General features: G+C 33.4%; 1 protein-coding gene across 1 annotated transcript; it reads left to right on the top strand.

The window, feature by feature from the left end:
* Positions 1–11,090: 11,090 nt before the first annotated feature.
* On the top strand, positions 11,091–20,932 carry LOC148300385 (uncharacterized). Its single transcript, XM_088274853.1, has 6 exons — positions 11,091–11,367; positions 15,771–16,151; positions 16,258–17,628; positions 18,162–19,085; positions 19,399–19,700; positions 19,956–20,932. Exons 1-6 carry the CDS (start codon positions 11,365–11,367, stop codon positions 20,554–20,556), a joined length of 3,582 nt encoding a protein of 1,193 aa, XP_088130979.1. The 5' UTR covers positions 11,091–11,364; the 3' UTR covers positions 20,557–20,932.
* The last annotated feature ends 680 nt before the right edge of the window (positions 20,933–21,612 follow it).

Genomic DNA, 21,612 nt, shown 5'->3' with positions numbered 1-21,612 from the left:
CATATTATTATTTGTCATCTCGTCAAAGATGAAGAAGAATATGGAAGTCTGGGCATTTACAGGGCTGACGACCGTCATAGGCTGGTTTAAGTGATCACTTTACACACAAATTATAAGCTGGTTAAATTCTAAGCTATTATAGTTATTATCTGGTCAAATTATAAGCTTTAATAATAAAAATGAAAATGGTGTTTTCTGGCGTTTCTCATGTGTGTGATTATAATCCAGGATTCGGACTTCATATACTGATATAAGATTTTCTGCTTAATAAAAAGCTTTTTTACATCTCACCAATAGATGTCTCTAGTGAAGTTCTAGTGATTCAAGAACAAGGTTTCTAAATTGGTTCATATATATAGAACTTCCAAGAATTTAAGTAGTGTAGTTGTCAATAATGGGTAGAATTGGTGAATGTTACATGTGTGTAAAGTGATCACTTCAATCAGCCTATGACGGTCGTCAGCCCCGTAAATGCCCAGACTTCCATATTCTTCTTCATCTTTGATGAGATGTCAAATAATAATACATATGTATTTGCACCATTGCAATGGACACAAAGCATATACATACTCGTAAGTATACATTCGAGTACATGTGTAATGCACAATTTTTATATAATTTAATTTAATTTAATTTTTTGGTTAATTTTATCTTTCAAAAACATCACATTCTTATTGTCGGAGACATTTATCTTAGACACGTATTTTATGGTGAAATATATGAAGTAGTGATCACCTAACCATCATATGACAGGGCGTAAACCCTGTTAATAACTAGGCTTACATATTTATCTTCATCTTTTTTGAAATGACAAAAAAGTAAAAATATTACTCCATTGTAAAAAAGATTATATTGTTAATTTTTCTCCTTTTTTGTGTGTAAATATTAGGTTAAAATGGTTAAAAAACAATAAAAAAAATGTATGCAAAAAGAACTCCACCGACAAGACACACAAGGTGGCTTGGTGGGTCTCTGCAAAATAACTTTTTATTTTTATTTTTAATATATGTTAAAAATTGTGATTTATAAAAATAAATAAATAAAAAAAAAAAAAAAAAAAAAAAGGCGCTTGTGCACTGCACGGAATTTTATTGTAAGGCAGTCCGGTTTTTTACGATCCGATATAACACGCCATATAAATGTATATACTAGTTTGTGCACTATACGTAAATAAAATAATATAAAAAAGGCTCTTAAAATAAAAATAAAACTAAACCAGTTTTATTGCAGTAAAAAAACTAATTAATTAACTTATTGTAACGTAGTGGTAAATATGTACATGAAGAATCAGGAATGTTTATTTTAAATTCGTCAACTAGTTAAGATAATTGATTGAATCATAAAAGTCGATATATAATAATTATGTTTTTTTTATTAATAATAAAAGTAGACTTAATAATTTTTAATTTTGTCCGCCTCCATAGTGTTAGTGGTTAGCGCACTATGCTATCATGCTGGAGATCCCGTGATCGATTCCCAAGAAGGTCAAAATAAATATTACTGATTTTCCAGTCTTATGTTTATTTGATATGCCACTTGACTGGTACCAGAAGCGGAAGGTTGAACACCTTTCCTTCGTGAATTTAACGATCAAGATAACACTGCTTCTATACGATGCAGTGCCCTATGCACCATTGATGAGAATAACTTAATGAAATGATTAAATAAAATGAAAATTATGTATCATCTCTTAAATAGTCCATTGTTGATAGGAAAACAAAGAAAAAGAGAACTTCGTTAAAATTAGAGACATTTCAAGAATTAGAGTTCTCCATTTACGCAGTAATTCGTTATTCCGAGCGGAAATTTCTCTCTCGGCGAACAATAGCTGTGTTCTGTAATGTACAATGAACAACCTCTTGTAGAAGCTGATGGCGCCGATGAGTCATGCTGATGACACACTGACAATGGTCGCTGAGGATCCTCTACCAAACGGACTGATTGGTTGAGTCGTTATGCGCACATAACGTTATTCGTTATTCGGTAATGTGTGGGCTAGTAATGACCCATGTAACGAAATCATGTTACGTTACAGGACCGGACTGGAGATGCTGCTTTAAAAATAATCAGTGGTAGAATTGGAAAAAGTTTTTGAAATAATACTCACAATTTATATCGATTTCAAATTCGAAGTATTCATTTAAAAAGGATATTAACTACGAAATAAAAATTTATAAAATATATATGCCCTGTTGTTTGTAAAAATTTTGCACGTTACAGTTGTGTATGTTTTCGGAATGCCCAGAAACTGTACAATATATCACAGCAAAAGCGGCATATTTTTAACATTATATTTACCCGCTACAGGGCAGAAAGTGTTGTTTTTACATTTTGAAGAAAGGGTATTGTTCAATTATTTTTTTTAAATATGCTAAATAATTTTCAAATGGAGAAAAAACATTCAGGTTTTACCTAAAAAGATCTGTTGCACAGTAAAAAGTTCAATTAGTGGCTTGATATTTATTTTTAATGAATTTCATTATATTTTACTTTAAAAATGGTCTCCTTAAAAATCAAGTTTTTTTTATATATGACGTTGTTGAAAGGAGTGAGCGATATGTGCCCACACTGCCCACCCCAATTTAATGGCACGTTTGTATATAAATAAATTAAGGTGATACTCGCCGTAACATGTTTTAGAAAAATCCATTCAAATGACGTGTATTATAATTTGTATTAAAATTACATCGGCCCTGCATCTATGAAATAAATATTCGTAATTGATACGATTTGAAATACGGTATTTTTTATTGGATACGGAGCTGTGTACAAATTGGTAGTAGATACACCGAGGGGCAAGGAACTTAACATCCGTCTCCGGGAGAAAGTGAACCCCCCTCCTCTCCTCACTCCCCACTCCCCTGTCTTACAGACTACACCCCCCTCCACACGAGCGTCTGCCTCTCCGGTACTTCTTGACTTGCTAGGTACTCGTGCATGGGCGTAGGTGTGACGAAATGATATCTGCACTTATTTTTTGACTGACGCTTGATTCGCCTCATTACTTATTTGAATACATAAATGTGTAAAAAAGTGGCACAAGCGCCCTTGAGGTAGTATTTTACGAAAACGGCGCCATTTAAATTATCCAAATGTATTATTATTTAAATCGTATTTTTATCCGTATTGAATAAGAAATGATCATTTTTATTGAAAAATTTTTGAAGAAATCGTAATAATTTATTTATATTTCCTATTGCTGAAATGTTTTTTCATTGGTTTCTGTGAATGGTCGAAAGTTCTAATAATTTAACTTTTAACCTCAGAAAATCTCATATAATCGAATGCAAAGTGTTTTGTAGATAAATAAAATAAATATCATAATTTATAATAGGTAGTTGGGTTTTCTCGACTGCGAAACTGGCGTCGCGGGTTCAATTACAGCCAAGTATTTACAAAATAAATTCAAGAAATATTTATTTTCAATTATTCTGGGTGTTTTTTAAGTATTTTTTTTACTTTTACTTTCCCTGTCCTTACTTTCCTACCTGCAGACAAGACTCAAAAAGTTTTTTGCGGAAAAAAATATTTACATTGAATTCTTATAAATATGTTAAAAAACTCACTAACCATCACAAAGTTTCTCCACGGAGCCAGGGGGTGGGCAGAGAAAAAAGATCACTACACCAACCTGTCTTTGCAAACAATCTTCACCTCTTCCACATTCAGGCATCTCCTCATACATATGAGCCAACTATTTTAATACTTTATGTTCACTTCTTAAAAATTCACATTCACTAATTTACAGATCTTCGAACAAGGGTATTTGAAACAATCATCACGATCTTCGAGGAATCAACTAATATTAAAATGCATCTGTAGCTATAAAAACTGCATTATAATCTTTAAATATTTAATGAAAAAAATAATAATAGATTTTAATTTTAATAATTAATTATTTGATTCAATTTGAATATTATGACAAAGCCAGGTAGGTTCACAACATGTTTTTCGTTTACATTTAACAAAACCATGAACAATAATAAATTGTGCCTACGCCTCTGCTCTTACTGTCACTTTTAACCACGACCGGTGCGATAATATTACGTGGATTTGTTGTGGTTTTCATCGCAATATTACAAGAAGGTACAAATTCTACAAGTTGTACTCGTAACATAAAAAGACGTAAGTACAAACAACAAAGAAATGAAACAATACCGTCAATAATGCAATATGATCGAAAAACACAAACAAAAACACAAACAAAAACAAAAACACATACAGTATTAAATTTGTGCATTACGCAATATTTAATTGTCAGTCACTAGAAAAACAAAATTATTTAAAAAAAAAATTGTTATTTAATTTTCTTTATCTATTTTGATTCGATTCCCAGGAAGGGGTCAAATAAATATAAGTGCTTTTTCACCCTTATATGTATTCAATATTACCCTGGACTGATACCTAAAGCGGAGGGCTGATCACTTTCCTTCATGTGTAAACGATCAAGATAACATTGCATTTATATGAGGCATTCCCCTGTGCACCATTACGGTACGGATAAGAGGTTGTAGAAGAATATAACTTTGATATAAATGTATGTATTTCATGATTTAAATGGTCAAATATTATGTTACAACATTTTGAGTTTGTCCAAATACTTGTTCACAAATCTGGATTATTTTCAATTAGACGTCTTCTTCTTCTTCTTCTTTTTCTAGATCCTAAAGATCTGTTTGTGCCTCCGCTTGTAGTTCTCGGGATGTTGACTCCCAGCTGTCTTTTCACCTTTGTGGAGGTCTGCCTGAGGGTCTGCGTCCTTCAGGGATTAGGAGTCATTTTTTAAATTATCATTTGACATCTTATTCTTATTTAGACATCCATATTCTTCTTCATCTATGTTGAGATGTAAATAATTTCATTTTTATCATAATTGGTTGAAAACTTTAAGGGGTTTTAACCCTGGCTATCTTTTGTAAATGAGTAAATACTTTACGATTTAAGCATGACCATAAATGTGTTTCAGAGGTTCGTGTCATAAAGTTATTAGTACATCGTATGCGAAGCGTCCTAATTTATTAGGAAAACCCAGTTGGGTTATGCAAAAGCAGTAAGTGTGTCAGTTGAATACCTCGGTACCAAATTATATTCATAGTAATATGCAACCTCCATTATTCTTAGAAAACGGCAATGATTGAACACTTCGTTTGATTATATATTTTGTATTAAAAAATTAATAAACTATTTTATTCAGATAATGATTGCCAATACAAAATATGTAATTTTAATCACAATATTTTGTACATGTTTCCAATGTGTTCACAATTTTGCATCTTTGATAATAAATAATAAAAATATAAGTCTAGTTGACTTGTCTACCTTTGGCAAATCACAAATTTAAAGTTATAATTTTTTTTAATTAAAAAAATTCAAATGACTTTATTGAGTTTCAAATCCATATTTCAAAAATCACAGATTTGATAGAAATATTGATAGATGTTGAATCATGCGCTGAATAGTGATATTATTCTTTCTTTTTTACCCTTATCTGCACCCAATGGTTCATAGGGCACAGCATCACACAGAAGCAGAGTTATCTTGGTTGTTAAATACATGACGGAAAGGTGATTAGATCTGCATTTCAGGTAACAGGACAGGGTAATAAATATTAGAATAGAAAAACATTTATATTTATTTGGACCCCACTGGGTATCGATCCCGGAACCTCCAGCACGGTAGTCAAAAGCGCTGACTTATATATTATACTATGGAAGCGGACAAGAATAAACTACTGATGTTATACAGTGTATAAAGAGATTGCTTAAACCAGCCAATGACAGGTCGAGAATCTTGTTAATTTACACACTTTTCTTCATAAAAGTAACTTTTTCGACTCTCCTGAGATAAATAAAAAATAAACTGGATTCATTTGACATACATAGGAATATGTAATTTTATTCAACTTGTGGGAAAAGAAACACATTTAAAGTTTCAAGTGAAGCATACTAGTTCAAGTACGCTTATTTCTCCTCCACTTTCTCTCCCATATCACAGGAATTCGTTCATCACACTATTCTTCATGTAAGTTATCTGCATCAAATCAAATACATACAACTCCTAAAAATCTGAAGCGCAGACTTATAAAATCTCACACACAGCAACGATGAGGTGCCCTGCCCACCATTGAGGGGTCAGATGTACACCTATAATATTCATTTAATTTTTCATTCAAACCCTTTTCCGCACCCCAATGGTGCATAGGACACTGCATCATATAAACGCAGTGTTATCTTGATCGTTAACACATGAAGGAATGGTGATCAGCCCTCCGCTTCCGGTACCAGTCCAAGGTAATATTGAATAAATATAAGAGTGAAAAAATTACTTATTTTTATTTGTCCCCCCTGGGAATCGAACCCGGGACCTCCAGTAAGGTAGCCGAGCGTGCTGACCATTACACTACGGAGGCGGACAAATTATTATGTATTAAATATATACATTTGTATTCGTGTATATGTTTTTCGTATCCAATATTTTACACATAGGACCATTACTTTAATGACTGCGTTTGATGATAATAACATTACGACCAAATTTCGTTACTATTACTACAACTTATAGCATGCAGTGCTCGGTAGTTTGATCCGATTTCGTTGCACAACCATACAGTAGGTATTATGCAAGAATCGGTTTCATTAGGCAGTTGGTTGCCTTCCAAGATCCGTTTGGGAAAACCCAAACAGTACAGAAAATGCCTCGCACCGCTAGTTCCTGCACGCAACGCCGCCAGTAATGTGCAATTGCATTAAAACCTGAGGAAATTTTGGAATTCCCATCCGATGGTCCATTTAACGGTCGATAGACATATAATCTTGATTTTTATCTAGATACTTCAATAACTATGCTGCAAAATGTACACGTTCTTTATAATATGTATATGTAATTGGGAAAAGGAGCAGAGGAAGACCGAGAAAAACATGGCACATCAGGTATGCCAAATACTTGAAAGTAGTCAGGTTAGGAGTCGTAATAATCGGCGGGTATGTATGAGGAGATGCATGAACGTGGAAGAGGCGAAGAATGTTTGCAAAGAAAGATTGGTGTGGCGTTCTATTCTCTCTGCCTACCTCTGCGGGGAAGCAGCGTGATGGTTAGTTAGTTAGTTAGTTATGTATATACATTTTGTGCAACGAATAAAGAACTAATTATTTTGGAATTTCTTTGTTATTCTTCTTCGTGGGTTACAATCTCTTTAATGGTTTGTTTCTTTCATGGTCAGTTTCCACCAACTCTGTCCTCTGCTCGTCTCTTCAACTCGGCATATCCGCTATAACGAATATCGGATAATTTGGTACATGTAGGTCAAGCGGGGAGTCCCCTGTAGTTTGTGCTTTCGCACATCCCTTCCGCAATCGTAAGAAGAAGAGGACTATTTTACCTACAGAAAAATTTACTGAAGAACTGTCCATTGTTTTCTTCATGGGATACCATCGTGGATCTTTAATGTGGTAATTTCCTCTTGCTTTGCTCATTTCAAGAGAGTAACAAACTTGAACCACATTTTTTAAGCCCTTATACGCACCCGATGGTGTATAAGGCACAGCATCATATAAACGCAGTGTTATCTTGATAGTTAACACATGAAGAAAAGGTGATCAGCCCTCCCAGTGCAAGGTAATATTGAATAAATATTAGAGCGAAAAAATTACTTATATATATTTGACCCTCTCTGGGAATCGAACCCGAGACCTCGGCGGACAAAATATTTGTAAAATGTTGGTAAAATATCAGTTATACACATTCCTTCGTGCGGTCGATCAATAGCTGGTTTTGTTTTAACATATTTATATTAATATACACACCATCCATCATTATTTTATCTGGCTTGTTTATTGAATAAAATATTGTTTAAAAATTGTGTTGTATTGAATTTTGCGTGAAATGAAACTACTCAATTCCTTTATTATATGTAATGTATATTTTTTGTATCAAGACTGAAGTTCTTATTAACAATAGGAGTCTTTTGTCAAACTACAAGAAGTTGTTAAAATAACTGTAATAAATTAAAACCAATAAATTAATGTGTGATAATAGATACTTTTGTAATGTAACTTTGTAGTTTTCTGTCATCCAAAGTATTAATTATCATAAGTGATCATTATTGCCACATAATTGGAAAAAAGACTTGAATGGCGAAGGAGATGTCATCTGTTGCTGCAGACCAATCCGCAGGATTGAGACCAGAGAGAGAGAATCGGAATATCTTGGCATGTACTACTATCAGAGATCGACTGAAAAATAAAAGTTCCAGCTTATTGTAAAAGAGACAACAAGACCTCTTCAAATATGTTTCTTTTTATTTTCCCTAATGCAGTTTTGGATTTATACAAAATTATCTATTAACAAGTGAAAGTGTTAATCGGTCAAACAAAAAAGCGAAGGTGTATCATATATTTTTATTACTAAGTTCCAATTAATGACGCCATACTACTAAACTTAAAATGACGTCAGTCATTGTTCTTTATCAGATTAATTTCTTTGGCGTCTCGTACTTTTTTTTAAACACCTCGGTTTAATATTTTGATCCAATCATTTATTTGAAAGTAGTATTATAATGAAATCCATCAAGTTTTTTTCTCAATTCAATATAGAGAGTACTTTATAACAAGAAATGCTAAGGATAGTAATGCAAGTAATGTTCTTTTTTTACCTTTATCTACACCTAATGGTGCGTACAGCACTGCATTGTTTATTGTATTTAAGCAGTGTTATCTTGGCGTGGAATACATGAAAGTGTGATGCAAGGTGATTGATGAGCCCTGCGTTTTAGGTACTAAACTAAGTCTAGTGTAATATCAACTTAATATAAAAGTAAAAAATAACATATTTATTTCAATCCTCCTGGGAATCGAAATTACCACCTCCAGCACGGTAACTAAACGCGTTAAGCACTACACTACGGAGGTTATCAAGTAATGCCACTGGTTATAATATCACAAAATTATGTAACATACATATATACACACACACACACATATATATATATATATATATATATATATATATATATATATATATATATATATATATATATATATATATATATATATATATATATATATATATATATATATATATATATATATAAATATATATATATATATATATATATACATATATATATATATATATATATATATATATATATATATATATATATATATATATATATATATATATATATATATATATATATATATATATATATATATATATATATATATATATATATATATATATGTATATATATTTAAATCTACACTATAATAAATATTACACTGAAAAAATCACTTATATTTATGGTCAAATAAATATAAGTGATTTTTTCAGTGTAATATTTATTCAAAATTACCCTGCACTGGTACCTGAAGCAGATGGCTGACCATGGGGGCTTTCCTTCAAGCGATCAAGATAGCACTCATTATTTGACGCATTGCCCTATATTTAGACATATATATATATATATATATATATATATATATATATATATATATATATATATATATGTATATATATTTATATATATATATATATATATATATATATATATATATATATATATATATATATATATATATATATATATATATATATATATATAAATATATACATATATATATATATATATATATATATATATATATATATATAATATAAATAAATCCATATACCTTTTACTTTATTTTAAATACTTAAATGGGTTTTTAAATTCGTTTTTTAACGGGTTTTTACAGCGTGAAACGCGATATTTTTGTGAACATCCCGGAAACCACGAATTTCATATGGTCAAAAATTAAACCAAAAAGTTAACCTCAAATACCTCTTATAGCTTTATAAGTTATGTGAAGAGTCAACGTACCGAAAATGAATGTAAACATACACATTATTATGCAAGTTAACGTTTACCTGCGTATTATATAATAACACAGTGCAGTATGCAGTCACGTATACTTTTAAATATTTGAACGGACTCTTCAAAAAAATATTTTAAATGTTCCACTGGTAGTTTTATGGTTTGAATAAGATTTTTTCCATTAGCTTAATTGGTACTTAATGCGCCTTCCATCAGGCAATTTTCGTAACATATTTTATTGTATTTTTTGCAAGGAAAATAATCCTGTAATTAATATTGCATAAATTATATAAAATGCGTTAGTCAGATGTATTATTGGTTACCTCGCGTAAGAGGCACTAACTTATTATTTTTCATTAAATATTAGTAACAATAAAAATACAAGTAAATTGATTTTCTTGTAACCTTAAATAAAACGATAATTAGCGTATGGAAGATGGTTTTGGTATCTGTGAATTCTTTGCTAAGTTATTAAAAGATTTTAATCTTTGCAAAGATATTAAAAATTGATATCTTTTTAATATCTGAAACTGTCAATTTTATATTAATTATAAATAGGTCGAATTCAATTAATATCTGAAACTGGTAACTGTATATTCATTATAAATTGGTAGAAATCAATTAATATCTAATTAATATCTGAAACTGGCATCTAAATATTAATTTTAATTGGTCGAAATCAATTTATTTATTAACATATTTGAAAAGGTGACCATTTATTAATTTTAAATTGGTTGAAATCAAGTTTTGGTGTAATTATTAAACCATATCCGCTCCTTAGGTGGAGCATATGGAGTCCACAAACGTAAAGTTTGGTGTAAACGGATATATAATTTGAAAAAAAAAATGAATGAACCGCTATTCTAATAAATTCATTTATTCTATGTGGTCCAGTTAGCACCATTTTAATAATATTCGACGATCTACCGTTTGTAGAGTCCAGTTGAAAGAAATTATGCCATTCCACTTAAGACATATTTGTAAATTATAGTAAAGAGTAAAAATAGAATCATTACGCATGATTCGTTAGTATCGACACACGTTACGATTTTGCAAATTCATTCACAAAACTGGTTGCAAAATATTTGACATCATATTCACATCATGAATGAATGGCATCCCCTCTCCCACGCAAAGCTCCCTAGAATGAGTTCCCCTGTACCAGGTAACGTTGCGAAACCTGAAAACTCCGCATCCTCGAGGTAACATATAAAACTGCGCGTATCTCGATTCGGCCATCATTCGATACGACAGCATCACAGAGGAAAGTGAAAAGAGTGGCAAGAGTGAAGTGAGACAGTACAGACTTTCCGTTGTCCAGTGGTAGGGTGTTGTTGCCAGCGATCTGGTGGTGGGAAGTTCGAATCTCGGATTGTATAAAGCGTTTGTGGGGGGCGAGTGGTACCCAGTCGAGCTTTGGCTGCGGGGAGAAGATTGTGAGGAACAGTGCTCTTTTATTGGACTTAGCAGTGAGGATACATCAGCCTTCCTTGAAGGCTCACTACGCAAATATGGTTTGTCCTTTGAGATTTTAGATAACTAACACGTTTTTGAAAAAAAAATACTAAATAAAACTCTCAGGTCTTTATGATATTTATTCTTAATTATTAAGATAATAAGTAAAGTAGATCTCTTATTTTATGGGGCATTTAATGCTTGTAATAAAAATGGACTTCTCTGTGAATTTCATTCGCTAGTGTAAAATTAAATTAAATCTTTACTTTTGCAATCATTATCCAAGTAGATCGTTATTTTTTTAAATTACATCTTTAACTCTCAATAAAAATAGTTTTATTAATTTTATTAAAAAAACTCTAATAAAAAATATTATATATCGATTTGGCACCAACTAGAATAACAATAAGATTTAAATCAAAATAAAATATATCTTTTTTTTAATCTAAACACGACTAGTTTCGAGAACTACATATGTTACGAGAAAACTAGTCGTTTTCTTATATTGAAACTAGTCGTTTTCACATTGATAAACTCAAAAAAGTTGTCTCTAAATGTAAAACCCAATAATTATAAATAATAAACTAACCTAAAATAACACCTACAATTTATTTAAATTAAAATTCAATTTTCCATTATTTTACAACCAAAAAGTTGTATTATCGAAAACACATTAATATTGTTTCAGTTTTTAAAGCTTTATAAATACAATAAAATTACTAAAAATGATGGGAGTGGGCAAACTCCATTCCGTATGTAATGAATAAAAATTACCTGCATAGAAATGTAAAATAGTATTTTAATGATCACCGAGTATTTGAACTTGTCACACACGACCGCTTTTGTTTACCAAAAGCGACTCCCACCAAGAAAAACAAGTGAAAACGAAAGTGAAGTTCAAAGTCTAGAACAACTTTTTATCTCGGTTTTCACTCTCAAATAAGCAGTATTTTTTTCTCAATCACAATTGGTTTTATTATACTTAACAAAATTGGTTTTGCTGTACAATTTTTGAAAACAACATTTGAAACGAAATAAAATATTATTTTTTGACATCTCATCAAAGATGAAGAAGAATATGGAAGTCTGGGCATTTATGGGGCTGACGACCGTCATAAGCTGGTTTAAGTGATCACTTTACACACGTGTAACATTCACCAATTCTACCCATTATTGACAACCACACTACTCAAATTCTTGAAAGTTCTATATATATCAACCAATTTTGAAACATTGTTCTTGAATCACTAGAACTTCACTAGAGACATCTATTGGTGAGATGAAAAGAAGCTTTTTATTGAGCAAAATAAAATAATTATTTTTGTCGAATAATGAATATGATAATAAAAATGACAAATCTGTAAACTGATTGATAATCAAAAGTTCTTTTTCAGTTAAAATAAATCAAATAGTTAATTTTAAAAAGTGCGTATTGCAGGAGAAAAAACTTTTATTTGGGATATTAAACCAGACAATAATATGTATGGTATTATTAACAATATTTGTAAATTTTAAATGGCTCAAAAAGATACATAAATAAATTTGATAGATTCTACATGTAAGTAAATATATTTGTTTGACATCTCAACATAGGTGAAGAAGAATATGGAAGTCTGGATATTTATAGGGCTTATGACCTGTCATAGACTGATTACGTGATCACTTTACCCACGTGCAACATTCCTAAATTCTACCTAAGATTGACAACCACACTACTTAATTTTTTGGAACTCCTAGATATATTGATCAATCTCGTGACAGCCTATGACAAGTCGTAAACCCTGTAAACATCCAGATATCCATATTGTTCTTCATTATATTGAGATGTTAAAAATGTAATAAATAACTCCTAGGTGAAGATAATCCAGATTTGTGAAGTATTTGGACACACTCAAATTTTGTACTCATTAAAAGTTAAATAAAGATGAGTTTTTTTAAAATATGATGTGTATTTTACGTAATTATCATCATAGAGAACTTTAAAAATATTGTTATGCATTCGACATTAACTTTGTGGAATGACGTGATGATTATTTTTACTTCTTTTGTTTATGTTGTAGTTTTCGAAACTAGTCATGTGTAATGAAATAAACTCATTAAATAAACTCACAGTGTTTATTTTTTAAATAACTTATAAAATCGTAATATGAATGGAAATTTATCTAATTATTATTAATAATGTGCAATACTTTCGATTGGCTGTATGCTTTCTGCGTAGACGTAATAAACCGTGACGCGGAAACCAACAATATTTGACCGGTGTGTGAAGTCACCCGCATAAACAAATCATAATCTTCTCGGATGCTAAGCTGAATTGAGCATCGTGTAGATAGTTGATAAGGCACGAATTTGCATGGCCAGTATGCTAGGAATACGGCATTCTGGCCTCGGACAGATGAAGCCCAAAGTCACGGCAATACTTTCACTTCTTATGGAGAAACGGTTGCATCTGTCGGATTAATCTCTTTGTGAAAATGCACTGCATGGTCATACTGTGGGTCGTATTCTTTGAACATTTCGTATGAGATCAGGCCAAAGAAAGAATCGTTTCAATATTGTAATTATAAATGTACATTATAATACAAATCGTAGTACAATCTTCACTAACGAATAAATAATAATAACAATGTAAAAAGTTCGTCCGCCTCAGTAGTGTAATGGTCAGCACGCTCTGCTACCGTTCTGTAGGTCCCGGGTTCGATTCCCAAGGGGGGTAAAATAAGTATAAGTGATTTTTTCACTGTTATATTTATTCAATATTACCCTGGACTGGTACCTAGAGCGGAGGGCTGATCACCTTTCCTTCATGCGTAAACGATCAAGATAACACTGCGTTTATATGACGCAGTGCCCAATGCACCATTGGGGTGCGGATAAGGGTTTATTATTATTATTATTATTATGTAAAAATTACTTAAAATATTTTAAATTATGGTCCTCTAAGATCTAAAAAAAATAATGAACGTTTCTTTGTGAAATTAAATTTTTTTAGTAATATTGGCATCAATTTTATTTAAACAAAATCATTGTGTATTTAAATAAGGCCATTCTCCATATTTTAAGCAATATTTACAAGTATGGTTTGGTAAAATTTACCAACGCAATGTTTCGACATTTTGCGAAATATTGACTGCGGAAAAATCAAAGATCCTGCATTCGTTTTAAAACAAAAATTTCCTAATTATTTTCAAACGAGTGTTTCATAAGACGTTTACTTAGTATTCTCAATACTTTAAGAATCATTATTTATTACACCTTCGTTGAGTAGTTGGGATGCTTTGCATAGACATTTGAAATATGGGGTTCAATTTGATAAATAATGTTTTCACCGCATGATAATATTTAATCAATTAGAAAAGAGGAGAAGAGGATAAAATTAAAATATAAATTATTATAAACTTGACATTCATCCTTTTTTCCCTAAAATAAAGGCACGTTTTCATATCAAATTAAAGTGGAAATTATCTACACTTCGTCAAATACAATAGGTATAATTTTGCGTTAATTTTTGCGGAACAATACAGAAATTGGAGAAATCTGTATGGGAACAAGAAAGTGAATATGTATTCGTAAATTACAGCTTGTGAGAAATAATAAACTCCTTCATTGTTCAAATCAGCTCCAAATAGAAATTCAAGATCAAGATCTGGCAGTGAAATCATTTTGTGGATTTCTCACCAAAATTAGAATGGTTTAATCAGCAGACGATCACAAAAATTCGAGCAGATTATTAGTTGGTAGGTACAGTATATTTGTCGAATGTTTTTTTAAAACATTAATTTAAAAGAAAAACACACACACAAACCATCATAAAATAAAAACTATTCGTCTAAATTTCGAAATGCAAGTCCAAAATTCTAGTAAGTTTGATACGTGTGAAGGTAAATACAATTTGGTTAGCCTTCCCAAAGCAGCATCTCGTAAAAAATGTTTTCTCTTCATGCCTAAATAATTCGCGAAATATCGTTGTGCAAGCAGTCTTCGCCATATTCATCAGAAAGTGAAATTTCTTTCTTCCCACGCGAGTCGCGAAATGACACAGCATCCAAAAGGCATCAGATGGGTGACTAATAAATAATTTTATTATTGTCTCCTTCGCTGCCATTGCGAAATATTTTAAATTGGTATTAATTTTATTCGGCGTTTCGTAAATAAGACCATTATGAAAACTGCGTAAAGTGTAAAGAATAAGGACAAAAACGAATCGTGGGTGTGATATAATAGCGGCAATGATACAATTCACCGCTTAATATTCAAACACGGTACTTGATTGTGACTTGTATGGAACAAGAAACCGGTTACAGCATATCGAGCTCGTAATAAAGCGCACTGTAAGTGCTCTGTTACTGTACGCGAATTTCCATCAGCAAAATCACTTTTACTATTATTGTTTGAAAATGCTGCCCCATAATGTTGAACGGTAAATTGCATTTCTGATTCATTTTAATTTGTTTCTTTTCAGGCTAACATATCATCGATAATAGGTATAGTTTGTCTAGCTTTAGCGCTAGCATCAGTATATGCCGAAGACGAACAGAGCGGGTGGACTTGGGGCAGTCAACCAGATATCACATCTAGTCAAGAAGCTCAACCCCTCGAAGATTACATTGCGGATGAAACATCGTACTATGGGCAACAGGCAGCAGTTGAAACTAGTGCTAACTCCACAGACGTTGACGACTTTATCGATAATATTCTCGCTTCTAGCAGGCAAGGGAGGAATTTAGAAGGATTTGATGATGTTTACAAAGATCCCAACGTCAAACAGGCTCTTGAGTCAGGTGACGATAGTCAAGCAAGAAACATAATTAAAGATCGTCTCTGCAGCCTTGGTTTAATGCAGGTAAATGCTTTGCTATAATTTAAATTCAGCACTCTCCCAAATCACTTAGGTAATTCTCGCTTTATGCTATCGGACACTGATTGTTCTAATATTATTTTATTTTCAGTGCGAAGGTGAATCATATGACCCGAAAAAGTCTTACGTTTCTCCGGAAGATCTTATTTATGCCCAGCCTGTTGATATTCAACCCATTGGTCGCCCAATCGCATCTATCCCAGTTAGAGGGCCACCGAGAGCTTATGGACCCCCGAAGCCCAATTTGAATGGAATAAGACCTCCCCAAGGACCCCCGCTAGGACCTCCAAGGAAAGTAGGATATGGTGGACCACCAAGGCCGGGATATGGACCTCCATCGAAGTATGGCGGACCACCAGGTAGCTTTGGATCTCAAGGTCAATTTTCCTCTCAACAAGGGAGCTTTGCGTCCGGCTCACACAATAGTTTCTCCAGCTCCTTTGACGGACCATCTGGTCCAACTTATTTCTCTAAACCATTGGGACCTATTTATGATGGACCAATCGAAGTAGAAACTCCTTACGAATTTGAAAAGCCTCATAAAAGTATCAAAGAAAGCGGAACCTTCTTGGCAAATACTAAAAGTGACGGACAAGCTGTTCATATTCACCATCATTACCATCATGGTGAGGGAAGTGAGAAAAAACCTACAATCATTGTAAATAATCCAGTCCCAATTACTTCCGAGTCACAAATCCACAGTTCAGGAATATCAAGCTCACATTCCGGTGGTTACCAGTCAACATCTGGATTATCTGGGTTGAATTCTGTTAATGGTGGCGGATTCAATCCTGTCAATTCCGGATTCGGGAGTCCGGGAGGTCTCTATGGCTCCGTTAAACCTGTTTACGAAAACCAGCAAGGATCTTTCTCAAATTCTGGTTATAAGGGCACTACTTCAGGACAGGGACAAAACCTCAATGGTGTTTACAATTTAGGCTATGCATCAGGTTCCGGTTACGCGCCTTCCTCCGGACTCAGCTCGTTCGGAACAACAGTGGGGTCATACGGAAACTCGAATCAATTTTACAAAAAAGAGTTAAACACGTCACCCGTAAACAATAATTTGCTCGGCGGTGGATCATCTTATTACGGTGGAACAAATCAATACAGCAGTCAGTTCGGATACACCGGTGATAAATACAAGGGACAGGAATCAGGGAGGGCAGAAAACTACGATTGTGTATGTGTCCCATTCGACCAGTGTCCCACTCAAGACGTAATAGGTCGTAAAGACGATCTGTTTTTGCCGATTGACCCAAGAAATCTGGGATCAAATATTGAAGCTTTGCCAGAGGAAAAGGTTGTTATAACTGATGGAAATGGTACAATGACAATTGTCCGAGTTGCTAAAATGGCAGACAGTAATATTACTGAAGAAGCTAAAGTTGAAACCAAGAAAATATCAAAAAGGGAAACGAATGACAAGGCCAGTGAATCTGCTAATAAAGCAATTGAACCGGTAAGAAGTTTATTAATTTAAAATATAATATAATCCTCCCTTTTTTACTAAAATTCGTCACTACTAAAATAATATTTATTTTTTGGGAATGGGTCTTTAATAAAAAAATTAAATAAAATCATCTCGCCATCATACTATAATAAAAACATAATGTTTCCTTCTTAATAGGCGTAAAACAAAATTTTACTCTTTCTTTATTTTCTCAAATAATATATTTTATGATTTATTAACCATATTTCCTTTGTACTAATTTCATTCACTTAAACACGCTTTGCCTCAAAAACCAACAAAAATACATTGAGATAATACACGTAACTGCAAAGATATATTGAATTTAATGAGATTGTTACTAAAAAAATAATGCATTCGTGGAAACAGTCACAAAATAATTTTATGGTTACTAAAGTGTTAAATTTAAATGTGATAACATAAAAATAACAGTTTTGGGTATAACAACATACCATATAATTGAAATATGTGAATTATACTTTATAACATTTATTATTATCACTGATGATTGGAAATTTCTTCAGCGCCAACACGGCTCTGACGACGACGGTAACCGAGGCATTTTTGGTCAAAAGGTCCAGCCTACCTTTGGAGTATCATTCGGACTGCCCAACTCCGGCTACGGCGGTTATCCTCTCAACCCTTTCAGTCACAATCCTGTCATCAATCCTTACGGATCCTCCATCGGGGGCGGTGGGCTGAATTTGGGATTGGTCTCGGTGGACCCATTGGTATCGGTACAAGTCACCAAAAATGATTACGGAGAAAAAGTCGTCAAGCCGTTAGTAAATTTGCACGTCACGCCCAATAAAAACATCATTCACAAAATAGGTTCTCTGTTTGAGCAAAAGAAGCATTTACTCTTCGGAGGAGGCTATGGCGGCGGTTACGGCGGTCAGGGCGGCGGTTACCCCACGGTCCACCACTCCCACTACCACTACGGGGCTTCCCGACCCCCTCCACCCCACCACGGCCCCCCGTCCCACTATCACCACGGTCCCCCACCCCACTACCACGACCACCACGACTCTCCACCCTTCCTACATAGCCCCTCGCATCCTCCGTATTTCGGGTCTGGACCCGGAGGCTATCCATATTCAGAAGGCTTCAGAAACGCCGAGTATGATGATAATGACGACCAAGATGTAACCGGTCCATATGCGAATGACGCTGATGACCTTAACGTGTATAGTAATTATGGTAGTGACTTTTATGGCCGTTCAACATCTGAAAATAATGTAAATACCCAAAACACACCAAACACTTACGCTCAAAACTACAACTCCTACAGTAGAACACAAAATATCCCCCAACAAACTCCTGGCCACGCCGCAGGTGGTCGAAATGTCAAATTCCCTTCTAATCGCCGTAGGCGTGAGTTGTCCAAGTCTGAGGAAGAAAAGGTTCCCAATAATGATGATATCGAACAGAGAACTAAAGCCATTAAGGTAAATTGTATGGATCTGAGGATCATTAATATTACATCCATTCATTAGGCAAAGTACAAATTATACACATTTATACACCATATTTCATTTTATATTTAATATCCATAAGCATGATCTACCTGCCTGAACTAAACAACTTTGGCTGTCTACAAGTAAATCTTTCAAAAAGATTGCATAATACATATATCCATTTCCCATTATATCTGTTATTACCTTCAGACTAATATTTATTTTGATTTGTCTTTATACCAAAAAATATTATGTCGCACCGATAAAAGCTTTACAGCGTGTTGATGAAATAAAAATATTTCAGCGCCAAGCTTACTTTGGACAAGCGCAGCAACAACAATGTGGGCCTCGCCATGTTTGCTGTCGTCGGCCCAACAGGCCTCAAGGCATCGGCGGCTCTAACAGGGGACAGTGTGGCAGTCGGCACTCCCAGGGAATCAACGGACGTATAAAGAACCCCGTTTATGTTGATGGAGACAGTGAATTTGGAGAATACCCATGGCAAGTAGCCATCTTAAAGAAGGATCCAAAGGAATCAGTTTACGTATGCGGAGGAACTCTGATTGATCATTTACATATTGTGACAGCAGCTCACTGTGTCAAAACGTAAGTACATACATATTTTTACTTTCAATTGGATTTTTAGTAGGTATCAAGTAGGAACCAAAGATGCACAATCTACTAATAACCCGGCAAACCTAGTTGGTAGAAGTTTCAATATCAGGTTTTGAAATGAGATGATTGGGACGTAATTAATTATTGTGACTGTATTTAACACATAATATAAAAATTATATCAAAATGCAATGCATATTGTGTCAAAGTATTACTTAGATATGTTAACAAAGATTTTTTTATTTAGATACACTGGCTTCGATCTAAGAGTACGACTCGGAGAATGGGATGTCAATCACGATGTGGAATTCTTCCCATACATTGAAAGAGACATAATCTCGGTCCACGTACATCCTCAATATTATGCTGGAACACTCGATAACGATCTGGCTATTCTCAAAATGGATCACCCTGTAGACTGGACCAAGTATCCTCACATCAGTCCGGCTTGTTTACCTGACAAGTTTACGGACTACACTGGTGCCAGATGCTGGACCACTGGCTGGGGAAAAGACGCATTCGGAGACTTTGGAAAGTATCAGAATATTTTGAAAGAAGTTGACGTCCCGGTGATCGGTCATCATCAATGCGAAGCTCAACTCAGGCAGACCAGGTTAGGCTACCAGTACCAACTGAACCCCGGATTTATCTGTGCTGGAGGCGAAGAAGGCAAGGATGCTTGCAAGGGTGACGGAGGCGGTCCCATGGTCTGCGAGAGAGGAGGAACTTGGCAGTTAGTGGGAGTAGTGTCGTGGGGAATAGGATGTGGTCAAGTCAATGTGCCTGGAGTATATGTAAAGGTCTCACATTACCTGGACTGGATCGCTCAGATAGCGGGAAGGTATTAATATATCCACTCTGCTCTAGTGTGATGTTCATAACAAACAAAAACCGAAATTCTTAGTCTGATCAAAAACTAGAATTCAGAAAGGTTTACTGTAAATACGCCATCTCAGAGTAAATTATCAGTGATAAAATAATACTTGTATTTATTCAATCATTCTTTTACTATTTAAAATTAATTTAAGATTAATTTTAGGATAAATATTTATGATTTAGTACCTATCTTAAAATATTTTATTGTTTCATTTTTGGATGACTGAGAGAATGTCAAGTTTGAGTACAAACATAAGATATGTTGACATTCAGCGGCTCATCTGAAACTAAGTGTAAAATGCGTTACGCATGTTAATGTTAAATAAAAATAAAACTTTTAAAACGAAACCTTTTTTCATTATACTCTTTAAATAATTCATGTTTGTATTTATTAAAATATCGCCTTTGATGATGAATAAGTCTTGAAACAGAGTTGTATTACGTATCTCTTTAGTAAACTCAAAACAAAGTAACATAAACAAAGTAATGATTACTTCAAAGAACTAATTAAAATTTCCACAATATAGATACTTATGAACTACAATTTGACTCAAAACTGTAGACATTTATATGATGTGGATGTTAATAATTATAGTATCATACAGTAATTATTGAGTGAAAATTTCACAAATTGGAGAAAACAAAACTAACGAAAGCAATCACTACATACTAGGATTATGTATTGCAGACCTCTTTGGTTACCATCCTGAATTAGACTGCCGGGAATCCAACAAACTCAAGCTATAAATAAAAGAATTTGCCAATACAGTATTCCAAGTAACTCCAGCCATATCCGAGCCCCAATAATTGATAGATAAGCTGTTTAGATTTCATCATAACAGTCAGATAATTATGCATTCTACGAATATATAGGCTGAAAAGCAGTGCCTACCCTGGATTAAACGCGTTCCATATATGTAGAAACAAGACCAGTGCCTACTATACCTTATCCTTACCCAACTATTCTGCCTATCCTGATTAAAAACTCTCTGAACGCCACTGCAAACAGTTATATAGGCCATACATAA

The sequence above is a fragment of the Brachycentrus maculatus genome, unplaced genomic scaffold, assembly GCF_059751285.1.
Source record: "Brachycentrus maculatus isolate JH-2025_06_01 unplaced genomic scaffold, ASM5975128v1 h1tg000728l, whole genome shotgun sequence".
Classification (NCBI taxonomy): domain Eukaryota; kingdom Metazoa; phylum Arthropoda; class Insecta; order Trichoptera; family Brachycentridae; genus Brachycentrus; species Brachycentrus maculatus.
The sequence above is the reverse complement of the archived record's forward strand: the minus strand, read 5'-3'. Positions and strand labels throughout refer to the sequence as shown.

What these genes read in the sequence shown, in the direction of transcription:
- LOC148300385 (XM_088274853.1), top strand. An exon ending in GCAGCCTTGGTTTAATGCAG is followed by an intron (nt 16,152 to 16,257) that starts GTAAATGCTTTG and finishes TTTTATTTTCAG; the next exon opens with TGCGAAGGTGAATCATATGA. An exon ending in CTAATAAAGCAATTGAACCG is followed by an intron (nt 17,629 to 18,161) that starts GTAAGAAGTTTA and finishes AAATTTCTTCAG; the next exon opens with CGCCAACACGGCTCTGACGA.